General features: G+C 31.3%; 1 protein-coding gene across 3 annotated transcripts in view; it reads right to left on the reverse strand.

The window, feature by feature from the left end:
• LOC128240635 (lysM and putative peptidoglycan-binding domain-containing protein 1-like) overlaps window positions 1-19683 on the reverse strand; it is a 31877-nt gene extending 12194 nt beyond the window's left edge. The window contains exons 1-4 of one of the 3 annotated variants that reach the window (XM_052957346.1): window positions 19368-19683; window positions 15117-15453; window positions 10145-10270; window positions 8126-8164 (exon numbers count right to left, since the gene is read on the reverse strand). In XM_052957346.1, coding sequence (XP_052813306.1) covers window positions 10189-10270; window positions 15117-15453; window positions 19368-19536 — 588 coding nt within the window. In that variant the 5' untranslated portion in view covers window positions 19537-19683 and the 3' untranslated portion in view covers window positions 8126-8164; window positions 10145-10188. Of the gene's footprint in view, window positions 1-8125; window positions 8165-10144; window positions 10271-15116; window positions 15454-19367 lie in introns of those variants that run through there. The other 2 variants (XM_052957347.1, XM_052957345.1) reach the window with 2 other exon arrangements.
• Between the last annotated feature and the right edge of the window lie 852 nt (window positions 19684-20535).

The raw sequence follows: 20535 nt of genomic DNA on the forward strand, positions 1-20535 counted from the left end.
ACCATTGTTGTCTATGGTCTTTATGGTAACCATTGTTGTCTATGGTCTTTATGTTAACCGTTGTTGTCTATGGTCTTTATGTTAACTGTTGTTGTCTATGGTCTTTATGTTAAACCATTGTTGTCTATGGTCTTTATGTTAAACCAATGTTGTCTATGGTCTTTATGTTAAACCATTGTTGTCTATGGTCTTTATGTTAACCGTTGTTGTCTATGGTCTTTATGTTGAACCATTGTTGTCTATGGTCTTTATGTTAAACCATTGTTGTCTATGGTCTTTATGTTAACCATTGTTGTCTATGGTCTTTATGTTAAGCATTGTTGTCTATGGTCTTTATGTTAAGCATTGTTGTCTATGGTCTTTATGTTAACCATTGTTGTCTATGGTCTTTATGTTAAACCATTGTTGTCTATGGTCTTTATGTTAACCATTGTTGTCTATGGTCTTTATGTTAACCGTTGTTGTCTATGGTCTTTATGTTAAACCATTGTTGTCTATGGTCTTTATGTTAACCATTGTTGTCTATGGTCTTTATGTTAAACCATTGTTGTCTATGGTCTTTATGTTAAACCATTGTTGTCTATGGTCTTTATGTTAAACCATTGTTGTCTATGGTCTTTATGTTAACCATTGTTGTCTATGGTCTTTATGTTAACCATTGTTGTCTATGGTCTTTATGTTAACCGTTGTTGTCTATGGTCTTTATGTTAAACCATTGTTGTCTATGGTCTTTATGTTAAACCATTGTTGTCGATGGTCTTTATGTTAAACCAATGTTGTCTATGGTCTTTATGGTAACCATTGTTGTCTATGGTCTTTATGTTAAACCATTGTTGTCTATGGTCTTTATATTAAACCATTGTTGTCTATGGTCTTTATATTAAACCAATGTTGTCTATGGTCTTTATGATTAACCATTGTTGTCTATGGTCTTTATGTTAACCGTTAATGTCTATGGTCTTCATGTTAAACCATTGTTGTCTATGGTCTTTATGTTAAACCATTGTTGTCTATGGTCTTTATGTTAAACAATTGTTGTCTATTGTCTTATGTTAAACAATTGTTGTCCATGATCTTAATGTTAAACCATTGTTATCTTTTGTTTTTATGTTAAATCATTGTTGTCTATTGTCTTTATTTTAAACCATTGTTGTATATTGCCTTTATGTTAAACCAATATTGTCTATGGTCATTATGCTAAACCATTGTTTTCTATTGTCTTTATGTTAAACCATTGTTGTCTATTGTCTTTATGTAAACAATTGTTGTCTATTGTCTTTATGTAAAACCGTTGTTGTCTTTGGTCTTTGCATTAAACCATTGTTGTCCATGGTCTTTATGTTAAACCATTGTTGTCTATTGTCTTTATGTAAACAATTGTTGTCTATTGTCTTTATGTAAACCATTGTTGTCTATGGTCTTTATGTTAACCATTGTTGTCTATGGTCTTTATGTAAACCATTGTTGTCTATGGTCATTATGTAAACCATTGTTGTCTATGGTCTTTATGTTAAGCATTGTTGTCTATGGTTGTTATGTTAAACCATTGTTGTATATGGTCTTTATGTTAAGCATTGTTGTCTATAGTGTTTATGTTAAACCATTGTTGTCTATGGTCTTTATGTTAACCGTTGTTGTCTATGGTCTTAATGTTAACCGTTGTTGTCTATGGTCTTTATGTTAAACCATTGTTGCCTATGGTCTTTATGTTAACCATTGTTGTCTATGGTCTTTATGTAAACCATTGTTGTCTATGGTCATTATGTAAACCATTGTTGTCTATGGTCTTTATGTAAACTGTTGTTGTCTATGGTCTTTATGTAAACCATTGTTGTCTATGGTCATTATGTAAACCATTGTTGTCTATGGTCTTTATGTTAAGCATTGTTGTCTATGGTTGTTATGTTAAACCATTGTTGTCTATGGTCTTTATGTTAAGCATTGTTGTCTATGGTTGTTATGTTAAACCATTGTTCTCTATGGTCTTTATGTTAAGCATTGTTGTCTATGGTCTTTATGTTAAACCATTGTTGTCTATGGTCTTTATGTTAACCATTGTTGTCTATGGTCTTTATGTTAACCGTTGTTGTCTATGGTCTTTATGTTAAACCATTGTTGTCTATGGTCTTTATGTTAGCCATTGTTGTCTATGGTCTTTATGTAAACCATTGTTGTCTATGGTCATTATGTAAACCATTGTTGTCTATGGTCTTTATGTTAAGCATTGTTGTCTATGGTCTTTATGTTAAGCATTGTTGTCTATGGTCTTTATGTTAAGCATTGTTGTCTATGGTCTTTATGTTAAACCATTGTTGTCTATGGTCTTTATGTTAACCATTGTTGTCTATGGTCTTTATGTTAACCGTTGTTGTCTATGGTCTTTATGTTAAACCATTGTTGTCTATGGTCTTTCTGTTAACCATTGTTGTCTATGGTCTTTATGTTAAACCATTGTTGTCTATGGTCTTTATGTTAAACCATTGTTGTCTATGGTCTTTATGTTAAACCATTGTTGGCTATGGTCTTTATGTTAACCATTGTTGTCTATGGTCTTTATGTTAACCATTGTTGTCTATGGTCTTTATGGTAACCGTTGTTGTCTATGGTCTTTATGTTAAACCATTGTTGTCTATGGTCTTTATGTTAAACCATTGTTGTCTATGGTCTTTATGTTAAACCATTGTTGTCTATGGTCTTTATGGTAACCATTGTTGTCTATGGTCTTTATGTTAAACCATTGTTGTCTATGGTCTTTATGTTAAACCATTGTTGTCTATGGTCTTTATATTAAACCAATGTTGTCTATGGTCTTTATGATTAACCATTGTTGTCTATGGTCTTTATGTTAACCGTTGTTGTCTATGGTCTTCATGTTAAACCATTGTTGTCTATGGTCTTTATGTTAAACCATTGTTGTCTATGGTCTTTATGTTAAACAATTGTTGTCTATTGTCTTATGTTAAACAATTGTTGTCCATGATCTTAATGTTAAACCATCGTTATCTTTTGTTTTTATGTTAAATCATTGTTGTCTATTGTCTTTATTTTAAACCATTGTTGTATATTGCCTTTATGTTAAACCAATATTGTCTATGGTCATTATGCTAAACCATTGTTTTCTATTGTCTTTATGTTAAACCATTGTTGTCTATTGTCTTTATGTAAACAATTGTTGTCTATTGTCTTTATGTAAAACCGTTGTTGTCTTTGGTCTTTGCATTAAACCATTGTTGTCCATGGTCTTTATGTTAAACCATTGTTGTCTATTGTCTTTATGTAAACAATTGTTGTCTATTGTCTTTATGTAAGCTATTGTTGTCTATGATCTTTATGTTAACCATTGTTGTCTATGGTCTTTATGTAAACCATTGTTGTCTATGGTCATTATGTAAACCATTGTTGTCTATGGTCTTTATGTTAAGCATTGTTGTCTATGGTTGTTATGTTAAACCATTGTTGTATATGGTCTTTATGTTAAGCATTGTTGTCTATGGTGTTTATGTTAAACCATTGTTGTCTATGGTCTTTATGTTAACCGTTGTTGTCTATGGTCTTAATGTTAACCGTGGTTGTCTATGGTATTTATGTTAAACCATTGTTGCCTATGGTCTTTATGTTAACCATTGTTGTCTATGGTCTTTATGTAAACCATTGTTGTCTATGGTCATTATGTAAACCATTGTTGTCTATGGTCTTTATGTAAACCATTGTTGTCTATGGTCATTATGTAAACCATTGTTGTCTATGGTCTTTATGTTAAGCATTGTTGTCTATGGTTGTTATGTTAAACCATTGTTGTCTATGGTCTTTATGTTAAGCATTGTTGTCTATGGTTGTTATGTTAAACCATTGTTGTCTATGGTCTTTATGTTAAGCATTGTTGTCTATGGTTTTTATGTTAAACCATTGTTGTCTATGGTCTTTATGTTAACCATTGTTGTCTATAGTCTTTATGTTAACCGTTGTTGTCTTTGGTCTTTATGTTAAACCATTGTTGCCTATGGTCTTTATGTTAACCATTGTTGTCTATGGTCTTTATGTAAACCATTGTTGTCTATGGTGATTATGTAAACCATTGTTGTCTATGGTCTTTATGTTAAGCATTGTTGTCTATGGTTGTTATGTTTAGCATTGTTGTCTATGGTCTTTATGTTAAGCATTGTTGTTTATGGTCTTTATGTTAAGTATTGTTGTCTATGGTCTTTATGTTAAACCATTGTTGTCTATGGTCTTTATGTTTTAACCATTGTTGTCTATGGTCTTTATATTAAACCATTGTTGTCTATGGTCTTCGTGTTAACCATTGTTTTCTATGGTCTTTATGTTAAACCATTGTTGTCTATGGTCTTTATGTTAAACCATTGTTGTCTATGGTCTTCCTGTTAACCATTGTTGTCTATGGTCTTTATGTTAAACCGTTGTTGTCTATGGTCTTTATGTTAAACCATTGTTGTCTATGGTCTTTATGTTAACCATTGTTGTCTATGGTCTTTATGGTAACCATTGTTGTCTATGGTCTTTATGTTAACCATTGTTGTCTATGGTCTTTATGTTAAACCATTGTTGTCTATGGTCTTTATGTTAATCCATTGTTGTCTATGGTCTTTATGTTAAACCAATGTTGTCTATGGTATTTATGTTAAACCATTGTTGTCTATGGTCTTTATGTTAAACCATTGTTGTCTATGGTCTTTCTGTTAACCATTGTTGTCTATGGTCTGTATGTTAAACCATTGTTGTCTATGGTCTTTATGTTAAACCATTGTTGTCTATGGTCTTTATGTTAACCATTGTTGTCTATGGTCTTTATGGTAACCATTGTTGTCTATGGTCTTTATGTTAACCGTTGTTGTCTATGGTCTTTATGTTAACTGTTGTTGTCTATGGTCTTTATGTTAAACCATTGTTGTCTATGGTCTTTATGTTAAACCAATGTTGTCTATGGTCTTTATGTTAAACCATTGTTGTCTATGGTCTTTATGTTAACCGTTGTTGTCTATGGTCTTTATGTTGAACCATTGTTGTCTATGGTCTTTATGTTAAACCATTGTTGTCTATGGTCTTTATGTTAAACTGTTGTTGTCTATGGTCTTTATGTTAAACCGTTGTTGTCTATGGTCTGTATGTAAACCATTGTTGTCTATGGTCTTTATGTTAAACCATTGTTGTCTATGGTCTTTATGTTAAACAATTGTTGTCTATTGTCTTATGTTAAACCATTGTTGTCTATGGTCTGTATGTAAACCATTGTTGTCTATGGTCTTTATGTTAAACCATTGTTGTCTATGGTCTTTATGTTAAACCATTGTTGTCTATGGTCTTTATGTTGAACCATTGTTGTCTTTTGTTTTTATGTTAAATCATTGTTGTATATTGCCTTTATATTAAACCATTGTTGTCTATGGTCATTATGTTTAACCATTGTTTTCTATTGTCTTTATGTTAAACCATTGTTGTCTATTGTCTTTATGTAAACAATTGTTGTCTATGGTCTTTATGTAAAACCGTTGTTGTCTTTGGTCTTTGCATTAAACCATTGTTGTCCATGGTCTTTATGTTAAACCATTGTTGTCTATTGTCTTTATGTAAACAATTGTGGTCGATTGTCTTTATGTAAAACCATTGTTGTCTTTGGTCTTTGCGTTAAACCATTGTTGTCTATTGTCTTTATGTTAACCATTGTTGTCTATTGTCTTTATGTAAAACAAGTGTTGTCTATTGTCTTGTTAAGCATTGTTGTCTATGGTCTTTATGTTAAACCATTGTTGTCTATGGTCTTTATGTTAACCATTGTTGTCTATGGTCTTTATGTTAACTGTTGTTGTCTATGGTCTTCCTGTTAACCATTGTTGTCTATGGTCTTTATGTTAAACCATTGTTGTCTATGGTCTTTATGTTAAACCATTGTTGTCTATGGTCTTGATGTTAACCATTGTTGTCTATGGTCTTTATGTTAACCATTGTTGTCTATGGTCTTTATGTTAACCGTTGTTGTCTATGGTCTTTATGTTAAACCATTGTTGTCTATGGTCTTTATGTTAAACCATTGTTGTCTATGGTCTTTATGTTAAACCAATGTTGTCTATGGTCTTTATGTTAAACCATTGTTGTCTATGGTCTTTATGTTAACCGTTGTTGTCTATGGTCTTTATGTTAAACCATTGTTGTCTATGGTCTTTATGTTAAACCATTGTTGTCTATGGTCTTTATGTTAAACCGTTGTTTATGGTCTTTATGTTGAACCATTGTTGTCGATGGTCTGTATGTAAACCATTGTTGTCTATGGTCTTTATGTTAAACAATTGTTGTCTATTGTCTTATGTTAAACAATTGTTGTCCATGATCTTAATGTTTAATCATTGTTGTCTATTGTCTTTATTTTAAACCATTGTTGTATATTGCCTTTATGTTAAACCAATGTTGTCTATGGTCATTATGTTTAACTATTGTTTTCTATTGTCTTTATGTTAAACCATTGTTGTCTATTGTCTTTATGTAAACAATTGTTGTCAATTGTCTTTATGTAAAACCGTTGTTGTCTTTGGTCTTTGCATTAAACCATTGTTGTCCATGGTCTTTATGTTAAAGCATTGTTGTCTATTGTCTTTATGTAAACAATTGTTGTCTATTGTCTTTATGTAAAACCATTGTTGTCTATGGTCTTTATGTAAAACAAGTGTTGTCTATTGTCTTTATGTAAAACCATTGTTGTCTATGGTCTTTATGTAAAACCATTGTTGTCTATGGTCTTTGCGTTAAACCATTGTTGTCTATTGTCTTTATGTTAACCATTGTTGTCTATCGTCTTTATGTAAAACAAGTGTTGTCTATTGTCTTTATGTAAAACCATTGTTGTCGATGGTCTTCATGTAAAACCACTGTTGTGTATGGTCTTTATGTAAACCATTGTTGTCTTTATGTAAAACCAGTGTTGCTTATTGTCTTATGTAAAACAATTGTTGTCCATGATCTTAATGTTAAACCATTGTTGTCTTTTGTTTTTATGTTAAACCATTGTTGTCCATGATCTTAATGTTAAACCATTGTTGTCTTTTGTTTTTATGTTAAACCATTGTTGTCCATGATCTTAATGTTAAACAATTGTTGTCTTTTGTTTTTATGTTAAACCATTGTTGTCTATTGTCTTTATGTTAAACAATTGTTGTCTATTGTCTTTGTGTTAAACCATTGTTGTCTATGGTCTTTATGTAAAACAAGTGTTGTCTATGGTCTTTATGTAAAACAAGTGTTGTCTATGGTCTTTATGTAAAACAAGTGTTGTCTATGGTCTTTATGTAAAACCATTGTTGTCTTTGGTCTTTGAGTTTATCATTGATGTCTATATGAACCTTATTATGAATAAGGGCGTTTAATGTTTTAAAGGAGAATACAAAATTGCATTATTTTAATGCAAGATGGTACAATTCTGAATCGAATGTATTGATTGTAAAATGAAACAGAAGAGATGTTTACTTGGCATATACTTTTTTTAAAGGAGCATACACAGTCTGAGGGTTCAGTGCAAGAGGGGCTTAAATCCTCTCCATTATGAAAAAAGTGCTGTGGAGAAAATGCCATGGTCATGTATTATTTTAGGGAGAAAAAGGGCAGATCTCTATAATTATTCAAGCCAGAGTTATTGACCTTGCTATATGTGTGTGTGTATTATACCTGGCAACATATATACTAAGTTTCATGTGAATCTCTTGAAAAGTTTCGGAGTAATGGCAGATTAGCGCTTTATCACAATGACAACATCAACAATAATGACACCAATAAAAGGCCAAGACAATATCTTGACCTGCTTCTATGAAAAACAGACAAGCTAAAAATTAATATCCTTACAGCAGGAAGAACATGCCATTTTTAAGTTTTATATCAATGGAATGGTCTTAATGTGACAAGCTCCAAACAGTTTGAATTTTGAAAATGACACTCCAATAGTTGAGTTGTGGCCCTTTGAAATATTAGCAAAGTATGAATGATCTGCCCTTTGCTTTCCAAATACAGTGATGCCAACCTTGCACTGAGCCCTATAATTGCATATTTTCAATGCATGATAGAACAGTCAAATGCGGTGAATGTGAAATGTAACTGATTAGCTTACCAGGTGAATACATGGGCAAACAAAACCTACACCGACTGTGCTAGCTAGGTGTCTAAACTGAAAATTAAAGGGGAATAATACCTGTTATACAACAATAACCAATGGGAAAATGCCAACACCATAATTTAACAAAATAAATGGAAAAATGCCTTTAATGCAATGATAAAAGGGAGAAGTGTTAATGATAAGTAATAAATAAAACCAAATATGTAAGGATATGCATGCAGCCATAGATAAATGCTGTTGGACCATTTTAGTGTTCCTAAGAAAATATCCATTTGCGCTTAGAAAAGAAACAAACAAAGAATAAAGTTTAACTAGGGGTTATTCAACTATTGAATTTCATTGTTATCTATTCAAACCGAATGCATATATCAATTGGGAAAAGCAAGGCCAGCATGAATAAATAAACAAAGGGGTGTGCAGGCATTCATTTTTCAAAAATGCTTCAGTGCATACCATCGACTCGGTATTTTATGTGTGTTATTAAACCATGAAACCTTTGAGTCCCTAAAGCATCCATAAACTAGAATAATTTCCTCGATGAATTTCATGTTTTGATGGCCGTTTCAAGGCAGTAGACAACATTTAATATTAAAGATATTATTGTCGCCTAAGTGTGGCCTTGACCCTGGTGCCTCCAAGGGTGATCACATTGTTTTTTGTCTACTGGGCTTGTCCCTGTAGTTTCCATGTCTATGGTTTTGAATTTCCTAGCTTAATCAGATCTAATCACAAATCTAATATGGTTAACGCAGGGGAATTATTACTTAAAGCTGCACTCTCACAGATATACCATATTTACAACTTTTTGAATTTTTGTCAGACTGGAAAGAGCAAATTTTTGCGTGAATATCTGTAAACCAATGATAAAAGCTTGCTGACAAAAGATCGGATCGCAAATTTTTAATATTTCCATTCGAAAATTAATGTTTTATGTCTTAAATTGTTTCTAATGGTTTAAAAAAAATGCATTAAACATCAATTTTTTAACTTAAATATATAAAATCTACTATCTAATTTTTTGTCAGCAGTCTTTTATAACTGGTTTCTAGGGATTTTCGCAAAAAATGGCTCATTCTAAGACAAAAAATAAAAAAGTTGTCAAAATGTTCAATCTGTGAGAGTTCAGCTTTAAATACAAATAATCTACTGTGTTTCAAAAACTCATTCTAAATGCATGAGTATGGTGAGCAAACAATGAAACTAATAAAGTATCATCTTAAACTAACAAGGTACTTTCTTCAAAATTGATCCAATCGTAACCCTAGTGCAAAAACTCATTAACTGCATATAGATAAGAAGCAGATATTGATTTTTATTGCATTAAGGTGACAAAATAATACTTATTGCTTCCCTCATTGGGTATTATTCAATAAGTTGGTTAACTGTTACTTGAATTACATGCTTGTCTGAACTATGAATATGAGTGTATACTGTATAGACATATCTTTATCAGAGTTGTAAAAGTTATGAGAAAGGTATAGACCATTATACTGTATAAATCAAGTAACGCCTCAACAGACATTATACCAAAGAACTTCCTCCATTAAATACTCATTCAATGTCTATCCAAATCCTGCATAACATACTTAAAACTATTTTGAGAGTATGCATACCGTAAAAAGCACTTTTTTAGTTTCTGCATTGTTGGGACCACCGCAGCCAATTGAATAAAAAGACCCAGAATACCACGCACCTAAAGAGGGAGCTACAACCTCAACTATCGGGGTACTTACCTAGACTTAGTGCAAAAATAGAACAAGACCACTTCAAATGAATGCCTACGCTCCTCACCTAGTGAAAAGCTTCCATGTGAATATATAAGGGTTTCTAGAGCCACCAAGGTAAGAGTTGCATACCGAAGCTGCTGAGGACAATGCGTCAAGCACAATGACAATTATGTTTACTGATTTTCAAAAAAAGAAGCTAAAAATCGTATAAAACCTCTAATGGAATACAAAACCTCTAATGGAATACAATGTGTGACCCCACTACCAGTCTTGGTTACATAGGGTGAGTATGAAGCAAGTATACCTAGTTAGAATTAATGATATCACTATAAATGACAAGCATCAAGGTCAACACGCTGTTTCCTTTTCCGTGATTTGATAAGGCGATTCAAGGTCTAAAAGCCTTGTCATGGGAGGTGAAGGCGCTGGACTGAATATAGAAATTCATGATGTACATCAAGCAATGTTAAACTCTCAGTATGTTATCTTCAAATGAAGCAAACATTCAAGGGGACCCTAATCTTAGGCACTTAAAATATGGTGTTCAGCCAGATTTTTAAAAAATGAGAGTTCTTGGGAGAAATATGCAGACTTCTTTATTTTCCCATTTTCTTCTACAGTCTTTATTGTAATGGGGCTTTTCCAATTCCTTTCTATAGTCTGTATCATAATAGCTCTTTACCAATTCCTTTCTATAGTATGAGTATTAATGGAGAAATTCCCCCATTTCAATCTATAGACTGTATCATCATGGTGATTTTCCCCCTTTTCTTTCTATAGTCTGTATCATAATGGCAATTTTCTTATCTTCTTCTATAGTCTGTATCATAATAAATATTTTCTTATTTCCATATATATTTATGGTCTATAAAACTATCATAATGGAGACTTGCCCATTTTCGACTAAAGTCTGTATCAATTAATGGAGATTTTCCAAGTTCCTTCAATAGTATTTATAAATATATTAACGGATATTTTCTTTGTTTCATAACAGGCAAAAGATTCATAATGGATTAAGCAAAAAATATTGCTTCAACTTGATTTTATAAAAGTAACCCATAGTATCGTTAATTAAGATGGATTGGAGACAACACCAAAACCAGACATTGAACGGAAATACAGACCTAAAGGAGCCTTATAGTTTCACTTAAAAATCAAGCAGAACATAGGAGAAAGTAAAATAATTTTACCAAAACAAAAATACTTGATATGCCTTGATCCTGTAAACAAGTGACTTAAAGGGACTCGCTCATGTTTTGGTACCAAAAAATAGTTTTCCCTGTAATGCAAATGAAAACACTGTTATTATCATTATTTCACTTGATGATATCGAAATTGCAGAAAAAAATACTAACATATTGTAATGTTGTGAGCATAGAAGCTCCGCCTCTATATGCAAATTAGTAACCGCCCTGCTAAGGCACCAAGGTGGAACCCCTAGAAGTATCAGAGAGGCAGTATGATTCGGACTATTGATGTACTCACATGTTATACACTTGTAGAATAAATGTAGTAAATATTTAAGTGTCTTTATTACATACCTACATTAAAACACAACACATATTACAGTGTAAAAACAGTATTTTAGTTTTAGAGGGGTGCAATCCCATAGGAGTAAAGTCAGGAAAAAAATAGAAAACAGATGCCTTAATCACTAGGCCACCAGTACAAAAGTTATACCATAGATATTTTTTTTAACTTTTAACAATTCATTGATCAGATCACACATCAACAAATCACTCATAGCTGTAATTGAACCAAATGAAAGTTGTGGTCTTCATGATGATAATTGAGCAAATAACATTTGCTGAAGAGTTCCAGCTTTAGATTTCTTACCGGTACTTTTAACCCTGCTAATGATATGCCACACTCAATTTTGTCATACAAAAAAATACATTGTACAAAAACATGAGCAAGACCCTGAAAGATTGTTTAAGAAATTGGGGGGGGGGGGGGGGGGGGGGGGGGGGGAGCTCAGGACTTCTTCTAACGTTATCCCTGTAGGTCTAGGTGACCATAAGATATCCACAGTGACTGGCAGGGTCCATATTCACTAATGACTTGAGTCTGAATTTCAGACTCGAGCCCAGAAAAATGAATTCTTAAATGTTTCAAAATATCTAGAATAGAACTAATTATGACAAAAGATGTATAACTGATTGTAGAACCGATTAGTTTTTTACAATCTTTGCTACTATAATATTATTTTTACAAGAAACACAGACTCAGGCATTAGTGAATACAGGCCCTACATACCATTTTAATACCATAAACATATCAGGTTTGGGGATAAGCCAAATGGTTTCATTCTTCAGGGATGTCATAACAGATTGAAAAGATTCATTCTTCAGGGATGTCATAACAGATTGAAAAGATAAGTTCTGAAAATTGACTTTAAATAAGTAAACAGGTCCCATGCAGGGTTAAGGGGCTCAGACACCTGTAAACATTGCTAGTTATCGAATTTCATCATAGATGAATTTTACTTTCTTGTAGATGGTTTGGTTCGTATTAAACATACTGTCTTTACCAAAGAGAAGAGTACTAAATGTTATGCTGTGAAGAACTTGAAAATTATAGATTGTTAGAAAATGTTAGAAATTGTATTTAATTGAAGTAACGTTAGGTTTCAACTACAAAATATGTACTGTTCATATATATATGTATTATCATATTAACAGTGTTATTAAAACAAATAAATATCTGATTATTTTAAGGCAGAATGGTAGATTAGCTGGTCTGTATGAGGGCAGAAGGGTGCTATCAAAAAAGACAGGATACAGCACGCTTCCATAAACCTTCAGCTAAAACCATACAACTATTACAAACAATGTGTTCCTTGTGACGTTTATATGAAACAGAATAATGAAAATAATGACTAAAATAATGTACTTACAACACTTGCAAGCAGAACAAAAGAATAATAAGATGATAATTTATTATTTTTATAATTAAGACCATTGAGTCACAATTTATAGACAGTTTGTTTGACGTTTCCCGCCAGACTCTCTAATATACATACGGACCAATCTTTTTGAAACATTTTCAGGGGTCATATAATTGCTATCATTTTCATTTTCATTTTGGAATTTAAGGGGCAAGGAAGAAAAAAACAACAAAAAAAGCATCAACAAAAACTACATTTTACTACCGACCCTCACCTAACATTTTATGTGGGTAGGGAAACGACAGACAAACTTCTAAATAATTGTGGCCTTGAATTTATTACTAAATAAATAGATAATTGCGGTCTTAATTTAATATACATGCAAGCAAATAAACATACATAGATTTAAAATCTTGTTTACAATACAAATACATGTATGTATCATGGACTGAAACCAATCTTAGATAAGAAATGATTCATAGATTAAACTTTAAAAATTTACAAGACATAATATTACATTAAACAAACTTGCCATATTCATTTTTCGCCGTACCAAATAAATATTATGAGAAATTTTATTAATACTTTACACATCATGCGTGATTGTGCAATATCTGATCGGAACAACGATTATTCATTCTAAATTTTATTTTAACAAACATACCAACTTGATTATATAAAAAAATTATGTACTTTTTCAGTCAACTATATTTTTCACACTGCATTGACATGCTATATCATAATTAAAATTGTGACTTTAATGTTGTAATTGTAAATCTTTTACTTTATATATTGAATTTAACCTTCAATTAGGATTTTAGCTAAAAAGTTGAAAGAGGGTGTTGCTTGGTCGGCTGCACTTTTTTGGTACCAGGGTAGTACCCCTCTGCCCTTATAAATGGATACCAGCTTGTGCACCCTTCTGGGTACTTAGAATTAAAATGCTTAAGATTATCAAATATTTCCTTTGTTTTGGTTAAAAGCTTATTATAATATTATGGTCATAAATACATACAAACATAATACATCTATTTTATAAATTTATAAGTAAAACTACTTCAATTAAACACATTGCTAGCATTTTTTGTCAAATAATAACTTATATGTAAAAAAATCTTCACAGCCTGAGACAATTTGCCATGTTCGCCCTTAGCGCCCGGTCTCTTTTCTGCAACACCCTGCCCATTGTAAAACCTTGCTAAAACCCTACTTCAGCACACAAATGATCATAAATTGTTTTCAGATTTATATTAAATTCCTGCTGCAGTGTGGCTCTTTTATAAATACATACATGTACATGTATGTACAGTCTAACAATTGCATTATACTGTGTGACTCATGTTTCACTCTGTGAGGCATAAACTGTATAAAGGATGTCTGCAGATTATGATGTACATGTACATACATGTACACTGTAGGGTTTTAGCCAGATTCTCAAAAGGACAGGGTACTGCAGAAAAGGGACAGGGTGCTGAGGGACAAAAGGGTACATTGTATTGGGCAGTGAATAATTAAAGCATCATGAATTTCATAAAAATTGTGCTTATTTGAAGTACCAGTAATATATAAGGTTTTAACTATTTAATATATTAAGTTTGTTTGAATTAATAATCATATTTCAAGTTTTAATCAAAACAAAAGGGTACACATTCTGATCTCCATGAGGGCAGAAGGGTGCTACCAGAAAAGGACAGGGTACAGCACACTCCCATAACCCTCTAAGTACAATGTACTACTATAAACATGTAACTATTTAGAATTATAAAACATGCTGCTTAGGCTTGGAAGCCATTAATAAAAAAATGAACAATCAAAATTGAGAAATTACACCCACTTATCAAAGCCACCAATATTATTCATGAAATATTTGAACTATCAGGTTGTACTGGAGATAATTGAACAGAATAGATAATATTTATGCATTTGAAAAAAATGTTAATAGGGTAAAAACTCTTAATACTATGTTAAGTAAACTGGGGGAAAACAAAATAATCTGTTCCAATTAATACGTTCAGTAGTAACAGACAAATGTTTTATATTATATGTCTTATTCTGGGAGAAAAATTATTTGTTAAATTCAGTATATGCCATTATGACTCTCCTAGTATTTGTGGGCAAAGATATCCCAGTTAATACTGCTCATTTATACAAGTCACATGAAGGATTCAGTGATATTTCTCTGAAGAAATTGAAGCTAAAGTTTGGCTCCATTCCAAATGCTAAAAGATACTTTTTTCCCAAAAATGAAATTACAAATTCAAAATTCCTATTTTTAAATTATTTTATCATTTATCTTTTAATAATAACTAACTACCAGGAGACCATCATATATATTAAACTGTTTGAAATATTAAAGTTCTTAAGTATTTGATATATATAAGACCATTACCTAGAATTTTGTTCCAATTTGTCCACTTTACTCTTTAAAGCTGCAATACTGGAATCATATTTTGAGAAAAAGTCCATGCCCGCAGTTTCACTTTTGGCACTATTTACACTTTCACCCACATTAACGTTAGGTTCAGTTTTGTCACTTCCTCTAGCACCCAAGTCTTCATTACTATTAAGTAATTCGCTATTTGACCTTGATCTTACTTCGTCCGAAGAAAGTAGTTCCCAATCATCTTTAATGAGATGAGTGTTCTCATTTGTAATTGGAATATATAAATATTCACGAAGAAATAAACTGTCATTTGTCCATAGTTTGTTCTCTCGTTTGATCTGTTCTACCTGTAAAAAGTGTAAGACAATTAGGTAGTGTTGTTCCGATGATCGATTATAATCAAAAATCGATTGGTTGGGCCTGAAGTCGGCACAAATCGCTTGTTTTTGGTTATAATCGATCATCAAAAAAAATTTTTTAGTAAGTCTTCAGATGTTATCTTAAACAAAATGGCTGATGAAAGCCACAAAGAGCAAGAAAATGAACTATTTTTTATACAACAACACTTAATAACTTCAATCATAACAAGACATAACATAAATGCGTATAATTATTAAAAGTTTAATACTGTACATGAATAAAAGTACAATTCAGCCTACAGGTACTATCTAGTATTTAAAAAAAAAATGATTGTACCTTGAATATCAGTAACTTGAGTGGAACCCAATTATCGATTGTAAAATTGGAACTGATTACCAACACTACAATCAGATTTTAGAAATAAAATAGATGTTCTTAAAATGGCACTTTTTAAAGTGCTTTACATTAGGCAGTCAAGATTTTATTGTCCATTGGACCATAATCAATCCAGTTTTGATGATTTGACTGAATTTGTTGAGGACATAAATTATTAATTATTTAAATACTGCTGTCAGAAAAAGTGATTCGCTGTTAATCAGTACATTTATCCAAAAGGGCAAACCCACATTCATAATTGCAGACGTCAATTTTCATGATTATCAGTGTTCTCAATAAGAACCAGCTGCTGGACTAAATGTACCCTGGATTATAACACAAGTAGGACTGCAAAACTTTCACTTTTTTTAAATTCAAATTGGTAAAATATTTTTTATGTAAAAATAGATCTTGTAATTTGTCGGATTGATGCAGAATATCATATATATGATGTTATGTAGAACCATTTTATATATGTTTATCATTCCTAGGTGATAACCTGAACTGAAAGCTCAAAACTTGTGACACTCTGATTCACACTTAAATATGTTAACCACACTTTGTATTCTACATTTTCACAGCTGATTATAGTTTTTCTCATTAATCATCAGTATAGCCTGTGTGTTTCATCTATCTGTGTACTAAGACTTCCTTTGCTTATTGTAAAATCAAAGTTGATATAAATGTATAATTTTTAACACATATATTTTGAGGATTTAATTACCTTTAAAATTATGTGGCCATAAAAGTATTCTATAGTATATGTCCGACACCTGACCTATTTGTTGACATAGGGGTCGGCCATTTTGTTTTGTGACGTATGTACAATCAACCGGTGTATATGACATTTTCAGTAGATAACAATACCAAACATGGAGGTAACGTGACCGCGAATATGCACATTGTTAAGAAGCACCTGTCAGTGACATCATCAGCATATATAAATAGATGAAATCGGGAAAATCCGATCTGGGTTTTGCGAGATTCTAGCAATAGCAATGGCTAACATTTAGAAAGTTGAATTAGAATATAGAAAAAATGTAATTACGTATATTTTTTTGATTTTGGGGGAATACTTACTCGTAGAAACGACATGATCTTTAAATGTTTGTAGCTGACAGTTCTCTCGAATGAATATAAACAATATGAAGTGCAGGTACCCGTTCACGTGATCGATATTCGGCATGTTTCGGATTACATCGATAGACGGTATACACCGATAGATGAAACATTGAGGGGTCCCTAGACTTACCGAAATACGATTATTTACCGAAAGACGGATAAAATTACAGAAATACGCATGAAAGTTACCGAAAGACGCCTTCTAATGCATTTATTTTTAAATAATCTTGTATATATAATGATTATACGCATTGTAGCCAAAAATTATAAAAAAAATATTTAGAAATAATGACTTTATTGACAAAAGAATTTCCCTTTTTTAGTCAAATAGAGTTATCTCCCGTCGTCAACCGAAATACGATTTATGGATATGGTTAAACTGGAGTAAACATGATAGAAATTTACCGAAAGACGCTTGCTATTGTATTTATTTTTAATATTCATATATTTGATGATTTTACACATTGAAGCCAAAAATTATAAAATAATATCTTGAAATAATGAGTTTTTTGACAAAAGAATTTCCTTTATTTAGCCAATAAGAGTATTCTCCTGTTCTCAACCAAAATACGATGTATTGATATGTTTAAGGTGAAGTAAGAACATGACAAATATATACAGTTAACTTAATACTCAATTTTTATTTTATTTTTCATCATTTCTCTACATACATGACATATACATCTGATTAACATCGAACATGGAAGGCTGCATAAAACATAAGTCATACACATAATAAAATTACATGAAATATTGAACGCTGCAAATACAAAATAAAATGATTAACTTACAATATGTATTTAAATCATTGACAAAGACATATACATGTTAATGACAAAAGCTATGGTAAATGTACATTGAAAATTCACCTTGTGTTACAAACAAATGTGTCAGATATACAAACAGTAAAATTGAGATTGAGTTATAAGAATATATTAATAATTACCTTTGAATGCACCATGCGTACCAGTATATATGACCATGAAGAAAAGAAAGTTGTTGTTACCTAAGTTCATATGTACATGGCAAAAATGTTGCCCGAATTGAATTATGTTTAATTATTATGTGCAATATTTATTATTAACTATGTAGATATCTTCATCGTTGAAATCAAACAGTTAAAGTTAAAATACTTTATTTTTTATGGTTTAGCATGGTGCATTAGAAATAATAGCCTGCATTTCCAGTGTCTGCAATGGATTTGGATCCGCAAAAATCACCCGCAATTATAAATGTACACGTAATGCGGTCCTTTAATGCGTAATTATTATGGTATTTACTCAACACGTGTCACAGAGCCGAAAAGGGTTAACCCAAATTAACACACTTTCAATAATACCAAACTGTCCCCCAAAAAACGTGCCGCTACTTTGTGGGGTGTCATATACCGGGTGATAATTATGTTGTTTTAAACATCGCCTGATTTTGTGTATTTGGTGTGGTCTGGTTATTATTGTAAGTAAGCTAATTTATCTGAAGATGAGAACTTCGCTGTTTAAAAACTTCTTTTTTCAATTTTCATATAAACAAAAATTAAAATTTGAAAGCCCTGAACTATACTGTAGATCTAAGTTAGTTTAAAAGAAAATGATATTAGCGACCTTTTCGACCTATTTCAAAGGCAATGTTTCAAGTATATTCCAAAATACTTTCAAATGCTGTGTATTGATCTAACATTTCCATAAGAATATAAATGCTATTATTTGAATCCAAATTCATAATCATTTTCATAATACAACAACTCATAAGTTATTTTTACCTGCGTTAAATCGTCTTTCGGTTGGCGAAGGGAGACAACTATTTCACGGACATATTGTCTTTATTCAATTGAACAATAAGTAAATATTTTCATGAACTTTTTCATTTTTATGAGTGTGTTTTAGTTATATGAATATTATGAGATCATCATTAATTGGAATAATTGATTATTTTAGAAGCTTTTATCTATCTTTCGGTTGGCGAGTCGGCAAGCGGAATTCGATCTCGAACACTGAAATTTCAACTGCCTATTACATCATTATATTTCAATATTTTTCTCTAAAATTTGGTTTGGTAATGTATTTATATAATATTAATATAAAAACAATAAAATAAATGCATTAGAAGGCGTCTTTCGGTAACTTACATGCGTATTTCGGTAATTTTATCCGTCTTTCGGTAAATAATCGTATTTCGGTAAGTCTAGGGACCGAACATTGAGTATATATCACAAGGTTCTGTGCATTTCCTGTTAAAATCGGTATAAATTGATAACATTGATATTAAATAAGTATTCCTAAAACAAATATTTTTTCCTTTAGTCGTTCATCCTTGTTCTTTACTAAAATAGTTAATAGTAATACATATAATTATTTAAGCTAACTTCTCCAGCTGTCATCATAGTTCATACAAACAAAATACCTACTGTTGCCCCATATTTAAGAGCGATTCCCTGTAGTGTGTCCAACCTAGAAATATCATGTTTAGCAAACTTTGCGTATTTGGGCCTAGGTTTTGTTGTAGAACCGTACGTGTTTGCATTTCTTACTATTTCACCAAAAAATCGTCTTTCCGCTCCTTCGTCCGCCATTTTGGCCGGAAAGTGTCACGTGACAGATATTATCATTTCCGTGTTGTCAAAAGCCACAAATAGTACAAATGTTTTCATTAACTGGTGCAGCTTATGTTATGATGTTCGCTAACGTTTATTCGACACTATTTCTTATCCTCAGAATAATTTAAAATAAAACTGTTTATTTCCATGAATACAAAGTATTCGTATGGTGAAGCAAAACAGAAAGAACAAAAACAATACCTCATAGTAGCATGAACCATTGATTTTTTAAATATTGCAATATTTTAATGAAATTTTACACACATATTATTCAATTTTAGAGAAGCTCAGAACAGTTTAAATTTTCAAATTTGACCAAAAAATGAATTTTTAAAGATTTTTTGAAAATCGTTACCAACACTTCTAAAAAAAGCCTTATTTTTCAACCCAAAAACTGGTAAATTGGCCTAAAACAGCTGTAAGGTGTTGTTAACCAGCTGTAAAAATGTTTTCTGTAACTCTTTTATGTAATCATGGTAGTATAAATTCTATTTAACCATCTTTTGAAAAAAACAATTGGAAGATATTTGTCTATGAAAAGCATTAAATGATACATTTTATAGAATATTGGTGAATTGTCAACTTGGAAATGAAAGTTACATGTAATTGCAGCTTGCATTGACTTAGCACTTTTCAATTTTGATCTTAAATGTTACTATATCTTTAACAAGAGAGAAACAAACAAAAAAAGTATTTGAATCACATAATTATTTTATTTTCTGCTTGTAGAGTGAATATAAAATGATTTATGTCATTTTGAAATCTTCAATAACCCACACTATTAGTATTACTTTACTAACCAAACACTTCCTTTAACTACATTAAATGTTGATACCAGTATGATGCAATGAATAACACTTGTTGCAAGTTAAAGCATTAATGTTAATGTAAGTTCCATAAATCTAAAATAATTTTAATATTACCATATTAAATTTTATTTTACTGAATTAGAATACCGGTTCTTTTACCAAAAAA

This window comes from Mya arenaria, chromosome 7 (genome assembly GCF_026914265.1).
Source record: "Mya arenaria isolate MELC-2E11 chromosome 7, ASM2691426v1".
Taxonomy (NCBI): Eukaryota; Metazoa; Mollusca; class Bivalvia; order Myida; family Myidae; genus Mya; species Mya arenaria.